Source organism: Trachurus japonicus, chromosome 11, assembly GCF_045865225.1.
Source record: "Trachurus japonicus isolate A0001 chromosome 11, Traja_1.0".
Classification (NCBI taxonomy): domain Eukaryota; kingdom Metazoa; phylum Chordata; class Actinopteri; order Carangiformes; family Carangidae; genus Trachurus; species Trachurus japonicus.
Genome location: NC_140917.1, coordinates 17349500 through 17365721, shown reverse-complemented (window position 1 = coordinate 17365721; position 16222 = coordinate 17349500). Strand labels below are relative to the sequence as shown.

Here is a 16222-nt window from a genome sequence, read left to right as displayed (position 1 = left end):
AAAGTGTTGGAGCTGATTGATGATAACAAATTATCTGAATAATCAATATGCCCATAGATGCTGTTCATGAATTAATCACAAACAAAACAAAACAAAAAATAAGAGAGCAGGGAGTCAATGCAACAAGCCGTAGTTACTGTTCCTACACTGTGTACCCGCAGGAGCAGTGCAGCTGCAGAGGCTGCAGGAAGCAATAAGCATAAACAGTGCATCACATGGCACCAAGTGGAAAGAACAAATATGTTCAATAACTTATGATACTGGGAAGCTTCCCTCGGTCACATGTTCAGGATACACACTCGTACACACACACAAAGCGCATCATAAATATGCATTTGTGCCGCCGCTGTTTGAGGTGGGTCCACGAAACATATTAAATGTCGCTCTCCATATTTTCATCTTGGCTTGCGATGGCGGTGCGTGGTTGGCACGTGCGACAGGAAGAGAGAGATCATCAGTTTATAAAGAAATGGAAGAATGTGCGGCTCATATGCAGCACTTTCCCTCCCGAGCGCGAGGCGACAAAAGGATGACAAATGCTAGAGTGAATCGAGGTGAGTGATCCAGTGGAGCTGCACAGATAGGTGGTGGGACAGAGAGAGGCAGAGATGGGGGTTGGTGGTGGAGGTGGCGGGGTAGTGATGGCACTTGTTCTTTCATCCGCCCCTTTACTCCAGTCGCCACGGCAACATGCCTGGAGGGCACTCAAGAGAGGCGTCATCACTGACAAAAACAACAGAGAAGGCAGAGAGTGAGTGAGAGCAAATGAGAGCAAACTAGACAGACTTTTGTGTATGAATGAGAGCTTAAGAGAGCGGGCGGCAGATCTACAGCTGACTCCGGCTAACTGCTGCTCACTCAAACAAGTCGCAGTGTTTGACCTTCAGGGACTCGGCTAAGAAGTGTAATGAACGTTCATTCATCATCGGAGGTCATGCAGATTAATGTTCGGCTCCCACAAGCTGAAGTTTCACCAACAGCGTCGATGGCCACGTTTATGGGTGTGAATATCACTGATACCCCCCTCCCACCACCAAAAAGGACACTATTATGAGATAAGAAATTGGCAGAGTTAATCAAACCGAGGCTAATGCCTAATATTTGGAATTAACGGAGCCATTAATACTGCGGGCTGCCGTTGGGCTAGATAGAGTGGTTAAACCACTACCGGCGAAATTAAACAGGTTAATTAAAGTCTCCAAATTTTTATACAGTGCCCCTTTTACTGTTACACACACACACACACACACGCACACACACACATACACTTACACACACACAGATCCAATTACTCATATACACGTATATTACTGTACTCATAATGGCCTTCTACCAACTGTATTAAGTTCATAATATTAATCCTAGTTCTCACCTCAGCCCACTGAATTGTGAATCTAATACAATCTTATTTCTCAAAAATCTCTCACCTCAAAGACTTTTGGTATATGTATAAATTGTTTCTACCAACAAAACAAATAAGTGAATAAAATGTCACAACCACTTTTGTACAATAAGTTTCTGTTGTCTGGCAACCAGAGTGAGCCTGTGAGCAGGTGGAGTATCACAGTTACAATCAGGTGACAAATTAAAGAAAAAAATGATAAAAAAAATAATGAAATACTTCCATCGTGGGTCACTGAACAGTTTGGTGATTATGGAGATGAAGTGAATCATATGCTGAAGCACCTGAAGGAGATTTGGGACACATTGAGCCGTGACCCGTGATGTGAACAAGACAGGGTGTTGGATCCTGACCAATCATATCTGTTGGTTTTTCCTTTATAGCTTGTCACCCATTTGGAAGCCGTTTGATACAAACAGCTGTGCGATACAAACAGGCAGCTTCCATTTTTTTCCCCTCTGTGTTGACATAAATCTGAACAGTGTGCTCCTCATTAAGCATGATAATGATTAAATATCTGATAATGAGTCATCTCACAGCCACTGACTGAGGATTTTAGTCTTTTAGCGTGTTCCAGGCTTAATCCCACGGTGCAGTAAACCCTGAACTCCTGCTGCATTTTTAAACATCTTTTAAGGGTTGTGAGAGTTAATTTGCATAAACTAAATCTATTCCAACTCTTACCTTCACTTCAAATTCAAACAAACCTCATTAAAAGCACAAACTTCACTCAACTGAACACAGACTGTTCACCCTGAACTGTTATAGTATCTATTACTCAGGCCATAGTGCACTTTTTAAAAATGTTTTTAAATCATTATAGTTTCATTCTATTTGTAATAAAATAAAGGGGTAAAAATACAAAGTAAGAATGTAATTGCATGGTTTAATCGCACATATGACAATAAACCTCCTGGACTTGATCTAAACCTAACCTGTTTCAGCTCTAAACACGACATTAACACTGCAGCCAGAACATGATCACGACACCCCCCCTCCCCTCTTAATTAATTGGTGAGAATTTGCTCCACAGTGTGATTGAAACACACACACACACACAGAGCGTTTGGAGGGGGCGGGGCCGCTCAGTAGATGGACATGTGAGCGCATCTCGGCCATCAGAGGGCGGGTTTGTAGCGTTGTGTGCGCAGCGTGTGGCTCCTGCTGCTGCCGCCGCCGCTGCTGCTGCTGTTACTGCTGTTACTGCTGCTGCTGCTGGTGATGTTGATGATGATGATGATGATGATGATGAGGAGGAGGAGGATGGTGATGGTGATGAGAGCAGCGGCAGGTACACACACCTTTCAGCGGAGATCCTGCGCCTTGGATGCGACTTTAAAGCTGCGTGAAGAACAAAAGCCGCCGAGCTCAGCTGTCAGTGTTGAATGTGATCGCCTGCCTTGCCTTGTCATTAGTAGTAATACCGCGGGTGTCGTTGCTCTTTGGTGAAAGCAAGCAGACTTGGCAAACAAAAGGAGGAGTGACTAGAAAGTGCGCAGCCCGGTACGCGGAACAAGTCCTGATCAGATTTGGCACAGGCGCAGGTGCCCAAATGGGTCTCGTCGCGATGGGATTTGAGTTGAAGAACACGTAATCACCCAGAAGTCACCCTGATTCAACCCGTTGTTAAGGTAACTGGGAACTTGAAAAGGCGTCTTTTTTTTTTTTTCTTCTGACCGCTGGGATGTTGTGAGCCACACGTCGCCTGGGACAGAAGGAAGGAGCGGGGGACGCAGAAGGAAAAAAGAGAGAGAGCGAGAGGGGGAACCAGGTCGCTGGACGAGCACCGGAGGGATTATGGCTCTCGCAACGTTTTCTCTCAGCCTCATCACGCTGGCGCTTACAAACTTGCACCTGTCGAGAGCCAGCAACCGGCATGCGGTGTACTGGAACAGCTCAAACCTACTGTAAGTGGCTTTCTGCGGTCCTAACACTGCTCTGTTCCCTCTTCACTACAGATTTAACTTGCTGCTGCTTGATGCGCACCTGTGCTGCTAACTTCATGGTCATCCTCTGCAGACCTCCACAGCATGAAGCCTTTGAACCGCCTCTGAGATATTATATATAGAGTACATATATATATGACATGTCAAGAATGAGCCAGTTAATCCTCCAGTTTTCAGATGAGACATGAGATAGTTAACAGACTGTGTCCAGCGGTAAACAACTGTTTCAGCGTTTTAAACCTCGGTCTCTTCCACCAGAGTACAGTAAGGTGCACGTCCAGATGGAGACGGTCTCTCCACGGTGTTTCCCTCTCTCTCTCTCCAGCATAGTCCTGCAGAGTGCAGAGTGCTGCTCGCTGTATAAATATTTCATTTCTATCTTCACATTTAGTCCATCTACTGCTTCACAGTAATGACTCATTTAAGCAAGCAGTCATCTTTTCATTTAGCTGCTGTCAGGTCTGTGTTGGCTATTATCCTACAGTACCTGCTGCCTTACTGGGCAGCACAGATGCATAATTCATACACACAGCTCAAAACTTCCATAAATCTGCATGTGTGTGTTTGTGTATATATGTGTGTGTGTGTGTGTGTGTGTGTATGTATATGTGTGTGTGTGTGTGTGTGTGTGTGTGTGTGTGTGTGTGTACATTCACTATATACTATATTAAAATGCTTGCTCTACACACACATACACAGAGGGATTAATGTATTCACACACACATGCACACACACACACACACACACACACACACACACACACACACACACACACACACACTCTGAGCCTATATCCTTGGACTCCGATTCCTCCTACAACAGTAAGGTTGCTTACCTCAGGTAAGCTTCCCCAGGCTCTCCTATCTCTCTCTTTCTCCCTCTCTCCCCCCCTCCCATCCCTCCCCCTCTCCCTCTACCTGTGAGCTATAAAGCCAGCTTGCTGTGGGGCAGAGATCGATGTGGATTCTACCGCCTTTGTCTTCTCATTAGGCAACAGTGAATCCATCTTTCTCACATTCTTTTATCTCCTCTCCTCACACAACCTCCCTCTTTGCCCCCCCCCCCGCCCCCCCTCCTCCCCAAACCTCCTCCTCCACCACCACCACCTCCTCCTATCTGTGTTTCTCCTCTGTCCATTTGTATTCACCTCAGACTCGGGTCTCTCCTATCGCCTCTCTCTATCTCATACTTGGTTATTTTCTCCTCTCTCTTATTTTTCTGCTGTGTCTCACCAGTCAGCCTGTCCCCCTCAATTCCCCTTTTTTTCCTGCATCTCATTACCGACCTCCCCCCCATCTGCTTGGGTTCCTCGTTCACCTCCCGAGCTCTCAGCTGAGAGCACACACATGCAGTAGATGATTAGAATTAGAAATTGTGTGGGGGGAAAAAAGTTATTTGAACGTATGTAGTTGTGGGATAATTCAAATATTTGAAGGTTTCCATGAGTCAAACAGTGAGGAAACTGCTGTAAAAAGCTGATGGGGAACAGTCAAGGTGGTGCTGCAGCCCTGTCACTCCCTCATTAATGTTAATGTGTAAGTGGCACAGGCACATTCACAACTATTTTAGATTTATGAGCGCAGTTAATCGCGTCAGTGTGACATGAATAGTGAAAAGGTATATTAACAGACCTTCGCTGCATCTAAGTGCTGTAAAAGTTCACAGGTTTTTGAATGTCATAATCAGTATTAGTCCAATCTATCAGTTTTAATTAGTCTTCCTGCGTGTGCTAAAATGATTTTCACAGCATGGGGAAGGCTTCTCTATGTAGTCATTCATTACGGTGTTAGCACATTTTGGCGGCTTTAAAGTGACATTTATGTGTTAAAATGACAAATATGTGTTCATATTAATGAATTCAGAAAACTGTGTGTGGGGGAGAGAGGGAGAGGGAGAGGGAGTGGAGAGTGAGACAAATGCAGGTGTGGGTCTACATGGCTGCGTGTGCAAAACCTCCACATCAAGATACAAATCTCTAAAATAAAATAATGCAAAAATTGACCCAGTTTGCAGGTAGCAGACAAATCCTCAGAGGCTATGGGCAAGAATACTGATGGCCATCAGGCTTTAAAAGGCCTTAGGCTCAAGGCCACTTGTCCACCACTCTGTCTACATGCATAGAGAACAAGCTGAAGGCCTCACTTGTTCTAGATGCAGCTCCTTCCCTCATGCAGGTTCTTGAGACGAGCTCATCTGGGAGCAGGAGGAAATAAAGGCTGCAACAGCGCTAAAAAACCAGAGGCCTTTGGGGCCAGAGTCAAGTTGAGGCCTTAATGTTTTACCCCTGAGCGCAGCATTCAGTGCAGATGGTTACGGCACAGCTGCAAGAAATGGGATCACTCGATGGCAAAGCTGTTTGTGCCACAGCCGTGAAAAAGGCTTTTTATGATCACGCTCAGCTAGAAATATCTTGCTCTGGTGTATTGACCATCAAGGGGAGATTCCTCACATAGCTGATACAGTAATGCTGTGCTCTTTGATTCTTTTCACAGTTTCTCTGAGGTAAACAACATCAGACAATTCATTATAGCGTTTTCCCATCGCCGCGGACAATTTGAGCCGAGATGTCTCGATTATGGAAACCCAAAAGAAATAGCCCAGAGTGCTTTGATTACCGCCCGAGTCCGTCATGACCGCACTACCCCCCCATTAGAAAGTGTTGCTCTCAGCTTCCGCTCTCAGCGGTGTGCCTGGCCAACTCGTTACAGATGTCCCTGCTAATGGCTGACTGAGGCAGGAAAAAACACACACGCAGGCCATTAAATCATCTCGCATCTGAGGCCATCTGCCAATTAGAGGGGGGAGATGTGGAACATCTTGAGAGCACGCGGGAGCAGCGGTGCACTGCGGTAGCCTCGCCTACCCACGGGCTGCGTCCCGTGCTCCTGCCACCTCTTCCCATCAGGTGTTTGGCCTCAGTGGTTAGACAGGCCGCATCTCCATAATTGGACACCCCATGTCAGCATGATCAAAACAATAGCGCATTTTTTCACTCTCCCACTCCCTCCCTTAGTCACACAGTGTCTCCTCTAATGTTTATAACTTAGCAGGACACCGTTGCAAAAATGTCTGCGCTGGCGTGGGAAGGAATAGCAGGGAATTGAGTTTGAAAATGTGCCACACATCTCCTGCCTAAATCACCATTCCCTCGCCCGCTCAGCAAGATGAAAGTCTTCTTTCACTGTTTGTGGCTGATCCCCAGTCGGATGCAGCTCCCTGCGTCTCGTGCTGCATATTACGACCCTGATTTGGACGTGAAATGGTGTCTGTCAGGTCCCGAGACCACATGAAGAAAAAACAGCCCAAATCCTCAGCACACCATATCTGGTGCCACAAAAATAAATTATCACCTTGACAAATGGGTGGATGTGGGTGTGTGCAGACCCAGCTCGACTCGGAGGTTGTTCCCCGAGGAGCAGAGGAGAACCCTGACACTTGTGCAGGGAAAAAAGTTAGATATTCAGTTGCAGTAAAGAAAGACAGGAGGGAGTGAGTGATGGAGAAAGTGATGGGGTTGGAGAATTCTGAAAATAGATGCATGCATGCAGGGAGAAATGGAGAGAAGGATGCAAAAGTGCAAAGGATATTAACTGTGGGTAAGAGGTGGACAGGATGAAGGGAGGACATGCAGGTTAGATGGAAAGTGAAGCTGCTTTAGGAGGAAGAAAGTGAGAGGAAGATTGACTGAGCTGGTCTGAAGTCAGGGAGGTTGGAGGAGAGCGTGGGCTTCACCGGATATGGAAGTTAGGTTATTTGGCTGAATGTGCTGTGGCTGCTGTTTTCTGAGAAGATGATACGCACAGGAGTTGATCCGTGCTAATGTGGACATAGGCTGGGTCATTCATGTGGACCAGTGCTCAGAGACAATAGCTCCCGCCATTCACCTGCCCCTCCGCCTTTGGGCAACACGGCAGCAGACTGAGCATACAGCAGACAAGCGGATTTACTACCTGATTACATGCATGTCCGACGTCCGCCTGCAGCTTCATCTCTGGGCTGCCTCCACGATTCTGCATACAAATGTATCTTATTCACTGGTATTCAGTTTGTTCTTTCACATTCATTGTCCCACACAAGCGCCTCAAACAACATTAGATAGCGTGTAGTTTTCTTTCCCTGGTTGCAATTGTGTTAAATGAGAATGTGTGAATAACAGAGGTTGAAAAGGCAAATTGATCTTTTATACGTCTTAGAATTAAATTTCAGGTTTCCCTCTCTCCAGCTGTCACATCCTCGGTTGTGAACAGGATAGTTTATATTCTTTATTTGACTTGAGAAATCCAGAAGTTTGATTAGCATCAGTGTTTAATGGAGATTTAACTTGACAGCATCACCTGGCTTCATTATGCCGCAGATCTGCAGTGTCGTCACAAAGCGTACTGGTCTGCTAAGTGGTGTCCTGTCCATTATTAGCTCCCTGGAATCTGCTACGAGTCGCATAAATGGATGGAGAAACACTGAAGGAATATTTAATGGTTCATATGGATCCAGGAATGGGAGTGCAGATCAATATTTATATGGCATGGGAAGGTGAATGGACCCCGGCTGAACAAAACACAACAAGGTTGCTTTCTGAGCAGCAATCAATCTGGGTGCATCTGGTGATCAATGTCCAAATGCATTTTTAATTTGATTTCACGGTATCAGTAAACTGCCATGAAGTGTCGGGAGCTCAGCTCGGGGAAGCTCGGATCAAGTATTGCCTTGAACAGCATGCTTGAGAATTGATTATTACAGGCTTGTCAGTCACTGCTATGGGTGTTCATGCTCCGTGGAGGCCTTAACTATATGACTGCACTAAACAAGGCCTTGGCATAGCGGCTTCAGAAAAAAACAAAAACATGAGGCTAAGCACAAGATGCAGTAAACAGATGCTTGAGTGTGTTTTGTCAGACCTAAACAAGCTAGGTTATGACCACAAGAGAAAAAGAAAAGAAAAGGATGTGACTGCAGAAGTCTGAGACCTAGACAAAATGTATGTTTTTCCTCCAAAAGATAAAACCAAAAGAAAAAGAGAATTTAGATATATTCATAGTACCTAACGACGTGTAAGTTATTCTTCCCCAAGGTAAAAAAAAAAAAAAAGAGCATATTTCAGATTCAGCTTGCTTTCCATATTCAGTACTTGTTTTTGTAAAATGTCTTGCTGCTCATCTGCTTCACATTTTAAAGGAAACCCAGTCAAAAAAACATCCAGCATTTTGCATTGCTGAAGATTTGTTTTATTGGATTTGAGGTATTTAAAGAATTCTCCACTCACATACAGAAATGTATGTGAAAACAGCACAAATATATTAAGGTTCATGCTGTGTTGTCACTCTTAATAAAAACCTGAATCAGGCTCTATACGGTGGGCTGAACGTGGCTTAAATGAAAAGGTGGGTTTGGGGTGCAGAGAAAACCTCTAGAGGACAGACTTAGTCATTGTTGAACATTAGAGGTATGAACTGTGGAAAACGGTTAAAACTTTGATTGTAACTCAGTCACAATAAAGTCTTCCATCTTGGTGTTTCTACTTCTTTAACCTCTCCAGCTCCTCTGGAGGTCCAAAGCGCTTGAAGTCTGCTCAGCTTCATTATTATGAGGAATTGGCAGGTTTGGTGGGCCATTATAACCTGTTCCTGGGCTGTGATGGGAAGGTGCCATGGGACTCATCTATGAGCTACCCCAGGTGAGGGGGGGTGCTATACTTTCTTCTGAGGAGTCCGAAGAAAAACATAGTTAGGCCCCTTCAAATGCCATCAAAGCCATTTGCATTCCTTGCGCTCCAGGGTTATAAAAACTGCACTTAACTGGCAGTGGGAACCCACAGGAGATAGTCCTGATCCCAGACAGGTAGAACCAATTTCAGACTTAATGATTTGAATGCAAATTCTTTCTACAAAGAGGGCTTTCCAACTTCTGAATGGTAGCTCCACAGTACATTACACTGGGAGTCTGCACTGCAGTGCCAGTTACCCACTGGGAAATTACATTGCGGCTATGATGGAAATGGCTGCCATGTAGGAAAAAGATCAAAGCTGTTGATAGGTGGATGGTCACTGGCTGGAGTTTGATTATTCGGGAAATGGGCCTCGTTACGCTACATGGCCTGGAAAACGATATGGCAGCCACAGCAGTTGGTCAAAATAATTTGTTTTGTTATTGAAGCAGAAGGCCTCTTCTGAGGTACGGCAATTGAGGTGGTATTTTTTGCACTGACTGGCGCCCTCAGAGTTATCAGTGTCCCTTCATAAAAAAGGCAGCAAGTGAGGACACAGGTTTGTGCTCTGTCATATCTTGTTCTCTGTTCATTCCCTTCAGGTCCTGAGCCGTGACAGGTCTTCCCTGTAATGCTCTTGGGTGCTTAACAACAGTGGTGTGAGGAGAAGTGGAAAGTGTCCTCACAGCTTAGTGGATGATACGGCTCCAGTTTTCCTTTCATGCGAGGGCAATTTCAAATATGAGCTGCGTAATAATTAGGTATTCTGTTATAATTGAGATTTTTCCTATTGAAGATGTAATTATATGAAGGTCTGAGACCCTTTGGCAATCGCCGTGTCTGTAATGAGAATATTTGAGGAAAATTGAAATCTCTCTCTAGTGCTCTGTGCATCCAGAATGACTGAAAGTAATTTGACCCTTCAGCAGCAGCAGCCACCACCTTCAGTGGCTTAATGTATCCCTCTTATATTGTTAGAGGGAATATTTAAATCAGTACATCTTCAAGCGAAACTGTTCTATTACAAATATGATAGCAAAGTCTTTAGAGCTTGAAAGTGTGATGTAAGTGGATTGGATGGGAAGCTACCTACCAGCAAAAAAAATGAAAGTTATATTCTTCTGAGGTAGCTGGAGGGCTGTGCTGCTCAGAGTTTTTTACATTTGTAGGTATTAAAATAGTCTGGTCTGTTGAGGTGGCTACAGAGAGTGATGAAATATAACACATTTTTACACATTTCCTGAGCGATTAACAGGTTTGTCTGTTTATCGCTCCATCCAATGCGAGCAATAAACAGTCACGCTGAGCATTGAGTGCTCTTTAAAATGTATCACAGTAGGCTAATATGATATTAGAATTCATATTGGACATAGGTCAGTTATATAACACATTTATCAATTTTCCTTTTTGTTATCACTGATGAAATTGGTAAAAAAAAAATCATACAGGTGAAAAGTAACGACACTGCTGACAAATATTTGATCTGTGTTTTACTTGCCGTCACCTTCAACTTCATCTATACTGTATTTGAAAAACCAGATCAAATTATTGTAGTTCACATTTAATGAATATAGTTTAAAGTGACAGATATCGTCCAAACTCCTCCTGTTGACTCTGTCAAACCTTTAGCTGCTGAGCTAACGCCTGGTAACGTTGTTTTTTCACAGACTGACAGAACAAGCTGCTGCTAGCACTGAGTGAAATTAAGGTGACTAAAATATTAATGTGATGTATTTAATGTATGACTGGGAGATTCTGACTCTTAGTCTCTGGTTGAGTTAGCTGTTAGCGGTTGGTCGGTGCTCGCCTGCACACGCAGCCAGAATGTGTACAGACAGGAAGTGGAAAATCACATACAGTATGCATGCAGCTATAGGCTATTTGTTTTACTGACCAGAACAGAAAAACATGCTAACCTCGCTTATACGTTTTTGAAAATAATGATATGTCGGTTCATTTTCTACTTTGGCTAACACACGAAATACATTTTCATAGAGCTCATAAAGTGGGGAAGAAGAAAAAATACGAGTATCCTGCTGACAGCTTTGATCCTGCCCTTGATTTTATGAGGAACAAGTGGGCACCGGGAGGCTGGTTTACAGCTGGGATGCTGTCACCAAATCATGCTCTGCCTCCAACACTCAACACTGATAAAAACTCATCAGATCCTTGTAGCTACAACAACAGAGCGCCACACGCGTTTCTTTCCCTCCATGTTTCCATATCTTCAACCTCATCATTTAATCAGGTCTCGTGTTGGTCTGCATCAAAAATCTATTTGGGATTCATTTGCTGCCTTGATGTGTAAATTCAGTTATGGTTAATACATGAGCTACGGCATATGCATAATCACGTCTCTCAACTCATACGTGCATTTTTTTCTTTTACTTCCTGGTGTTCTCACCCATTGATTCATATGGACAATACGTGACTCATCTTGCACTTCTGGCATCCACCATCAATGGGGGGTGAGGGGTGGGGGTGTTCCTTCCCCCTCCTCTCCCCTTCTTCCTCGCTCTTTGGATCAGTGTAGTTGCTGGTTAGTGAAACATCCCTATAGTGCAAGGCTGTTATTTGCATGCGTTATAGCCGGGGGGTGATTTGAGGAGAAACGAGAAGGGGTGGCGCCCTGCTTGTAACCACTAAATTTTGAATGTTTTACCATTAGCAGATTATAGAGGAAATCTTCAGCAGAGTCAGAAGTCTGCATTTATTTTTTATTTCTTTTACCACCCCTGTTGAAAACTGTGCAAATTCTCCTCTGGCTACGATATCTGCTGCAATGCTATTTATTTGGTTGGTTCAGCTGCTTTTCGGTAGCCGTGGGCTATGTACAGCAGCCATCTGTGTGTGTGTGGGGTTGTTGGGACTGCAACAGCGAGTTATGCTCACATTTCTGACCATGACATGTTACTGTTGTGATCAGTATGTGTTGACAAGGGCTTGCATGACGTTTTTTTTTTCCTAGTGGTAACAACCTGTGTATAATGCTGCATGGGATTGTGTCTAGACCTGCGTGGTGTGTAAAGCTTGGAGACACACACACTCACTCACTCACACACACACACACACACACAGAGATGAGCCCAGATCTTCACCATGCTGTGTGTGGGTGTATAGAATATCAATGTCCTGCTGTGCTCTCTCGCTCTGTGTGTGTGTCTCTGGTTGTTATTAGGTGGCATTTAAGGTGTTTTTATGTCTCTTTGTTTGTGTTTTATGTGTGTGTGTGTTTGTGTGTGCCTGTGCATACATGCTTGTTTCATTGATCGGAGGTGAAAGCAGAGTAATGATTCTGTCTCCCCTTCTTGGCCCTCTCTGTCTCTTTTGGTCAGCCTCTCCGTCACGCCTGTGTGTCCTCTCTGTTCGTTGCATTTGCCTCGCAGAGCAGCAGCCCTCTCCCTCTGTCTTCCTGCCGTGTCGTTTGAAGTGTTTTCGCTCAGCCTTCTGTTCCCGCTCCGTTCTCACCTTGTGTGGAGTCAATGGGAAGTCCCCGAAGACCGCTTCGCTCAACCGCATTGCCGTGCGTGGGAGGAGAGTGGGCACTACCGCCCATTTACCTCCCTTTAATTTATCGCTCTATTGCTATTGAGAGAGTGAATCACATATATTGTATCATTATTTAGGAATCCTTTTGTTCCCTGCACCTGCACTCGTCTTTCTAGTACAAGTATAAGCACACATGAGAGAAGCTTCATTTTTCTCTTTCTCTGCAGTCTGTGTTTGTGTGTGTAACTGTGTCTTTCAGTATAGCATATATGTGCAGGAAGAGATAGATGGTTATGATAAATAGATTTGCTTTTGCAGCACTTAGAGGGATTCTGTGCCACTTCCCAGGAGGAAGGGGAAGGGAGAGAAAAAAAGTGGTAGAAAAAGTTGCAACGAAAAATAAAGGGGCTGGGAAGAAAGTGAGGCTGGGGTAGGGAAGCGTTAAAAAAAAAAAGGAGAAGGAATATAAGGCAATATAAGACAGTACAGAGATGTAAAGGCAGAGAGCGGAGTGGAAGTGAGGATACAAGAGGAGGAGAGGGAGGGGTGGTGGTGTTTGTATGTAGAGGAGAGGAAGAGTGTATGGAGAATATTAATGGTGTGTCAGGAAGTGGAGTATCTTTAAAGACCTCAACCTTTTCTTTTGGTGCTCATGCGTACTGTATTGGAACAAGAGAGAGAGAGAGAGAGAGAGAGAGAGCGAGAGAAGATCCGTAACTGCATCACGGGCAGAAACTTAAAAATAACTGCATCCATTCATTACCAGGAGTAGTATTCGCAGTAATGCCCACAACGACTGGAAAGGAAAAATAACTGAGAAAACCAAACACCCACAATTTCACAATTTTGTGTGTGTGTGTGTGTGTGTGTGTGTGTGTGTAGGTGTGTGTGTGTGTGTGTAATATGATACAAGAGGATTTGTTTGGCTCTTTGAAACATGTTTATTAGAGGTGACTTGTTTGTTCTTCTCTCATTATGAAAATCAGGCAGCCTGGAGGAAGAGATCTGACCTGCAACACCTGCTCTGTTTGCTGGTTTAGATACAACAAACATTTCAACAAACATCTATCTATCTATCTATCTATCTATCTATCTATCTATCTATCTATCTATCTATCTATCTATCTATCTATCTATCTATCTATCTATCTATCTATCTATCTATCTATCTATCTATCTATCTATCTATCTATCTATCTATCTATCTATCTATCTATCGTTTCATCTCTTCTGTTATTATTATTCATGCCTTTCCTTCTGTATGATAAGCACATACTCAAACACACTCGCTGATTTTTGAGTTGCCGCTGTGTCAGGACTCTGAAATCCTTCCCAGCACCTGTCAGCACTGGGATCTACAGCAACAAGGAGAAGAGAGAAGGAACTGCAGGTGTGTGTGTGTGTGTGTGTGTGAGAGTATGTGTGGAAGTTGTGCACATAGAGAGAGGAGGGGAATCCAGAGGAAAGGGAGAAAGAGAGAAGGAGGTGATGCTCATTTACCACATGATGCGAGAGAGAAACATGTGCGCTGTCTTTCGTGGAAGCCCGTGTCACAGGTGACAGCCAATGACAGGGCCAAGAACAGACCTGTCACCGACGCAGGAACCAAAGAGGTGAGGAAGCTCGGGAAAAATGAATATGGTATTCCTCATACAGCAAATGACAGTGAGATGCAGAGGCAGTGTGGGCGTATATACAGTATGGTGGCATAGAAAACAACAGGAGAGCACATTGTTAGGAGTTAAATGATGTAGTGAAGAGAATAACATATACAGCCCGAGGTCGTTGTTTATGTTGGGAAAAGCAAGTGTGACACACAGCGACTGCGGAAGATGGATTCCTGCTGTGGAAATTGGTCTAATACCAGGAGGCTTATTCCCTGGGAGCCCTGAGTGCCGTTAAAAAAACATTGTGGGTCGTGATTGAAAAAAGAGAGAGAGAGACTGTAGATAATCAAATTCACATCTCCGCTTGTTATTTTTTTTCATTTGATATGGAGTAATGCAGATTGGAACATCAAGCCCTCCAGTTTTCCCTTCTGTCAAGATAAATCCCGTCTGCAGGATGAAAGTTGTACTGTACTTGTGGCATTGTCACAGTTTCCTATATCTGTTTCCACATTTGGACTTGGCACTTGCAATTCATGAAACAGGTTGTAATCTTTAATTAGCAGGGTTTTAATTTCCATAAAGGGAATGAACTTTTGGTCAAATTAGAGGTTCCATTAAGTTTTGACTCTAACCTACAGCGTCTGCTGTATGGGGCTAAATTAGTGCCAAGGAAACCATATCTCTAGCTAATGTGCGCTGCCAGGAAGATAACAGCAGTTTCAAAAATGCCAGGGACATTAGTATTCCTTCGTGTGTGCGTGTGTGCGTGTGTGCATGTGTGTGTGTGCAAGGTCTCCATTTTTAAATTTATAAAAAATAAAAATAAATTGCTGTTCGTCAGCAAAAAACATTGCCTCTCCTCCCCTCTCCCCCTCCCTCCCTCCTGCCCCCCCCACCCCCCGGCCTCCTCTTCATTAGACAGTTCATCAGCAATATATCATCATATGTATTATTTATGAGCCGAGCGCCGTTCACTCTAAACACACAGCGCAGGTTTCTGTAGTTATTTAGATTTTCGGTTGTATTCTCAAACTATTGTGAGTGGAGAGGGGAGGGGGGGTGGGGGGGTGTGCTGTGAACTTCAGAGTGACGCTTTTCTGCCTAATGAGGACTCGTTCCCTCCCAGCGTTGCCACCTCCACCCGAGCAGAGAGAGAGAGCCAGGGTTCGCTGCTCTGCCTCTCCGCCCTGCTCGGTGTCTTGTATGCAAATATCCATTCATTTTTCAATCAACCTTGTGGTTCATTCTGAGGCGTTCGATAGAGGCCTGGCCTCGTGCAAGGTAATTTAGCCAAAATTCCTTTGACCTCCAAGGTTACCTGAAGGAATGACACCTTTAATCACTAACCTCCTCCCTGTGCTCACGGCCTCCGTAGAGGTGGTGGCACGGTGCGGGGACGCCACCGGCTTGAGCCATGTTACAGTAGCATCACCGACTGCTGTAATGTAATACAACATGTGGCAAATGGAGTTTGGCCGTTAATGAGGTCATTTTGCATGATAATATAATTTTAGCCCTGACCCAAAGTTAGTCAAGCTGACTCACGGAGGTGTCATAGAAGCAAAACTCGGGTCGGGCAACATTTCTCTGAAAATGTGTCTGAGCTCACGCTGTAATGTTTGTAACAAGGGAACAACTACTCAGACTGGCAGCGCCACTAATGAGCCAATTAAAAGTGAGCAGCGTCTCAAAGTAAATAATGTAACACAAGGTTGCATAGACAGAGTTCTACATCATTTAAATGTTAATGTCGTCTTTACTATCACATCATCAAACTCTTTTGAATGAAATGAAGAAGTGCTTTTTATGATCCAAAATGGCTTTTAGTGAAACAACAGTGAAAAAAAAAAGCCTCTTAAGTAATGTGACAAATGGCAACTTCTGAGTGACTGTCATATGACCTTGAAAATGCTTTTAATTTTCCAAAGCCTTTACGCCTCTGGTGTGAGGTAAAAGTGTAATAGAGCCACAAAAGTTAAAATCCATAAAACTCAGTAAAACTAATGAAGCCTCTTGACGCAGCGGAGACACACACAAAGCGGCTTATTTTGCTTCAGGTACTTAAAATAAAAAA

At 44.2% G+C, this 16222-nt stretch overlaps 1 protein-coding gene across 1 annotated transcript in view; it reads left to right on the top strand.

The window, feature by feature from the left end:
• Positions 1-2518: 2518 nt before the first annotated feature.
• Positions 2519-16222, top strand: part of efna3a (ephrin-A3a) — a 60497-nt gene continuing 46793 nt past the window's right edge. Inside the window, exon 1 of the mRNA XM_085791416.1 lies at positions 2519-3309. Coding sequence (XP_085647542.1) covers positions 3200-3309 — 110 coding nt within the window. The 5' untranslated portion in view covers positions 2519-3199. The remainder of the gene's footprint in view (positions 3310-16222) is intronic.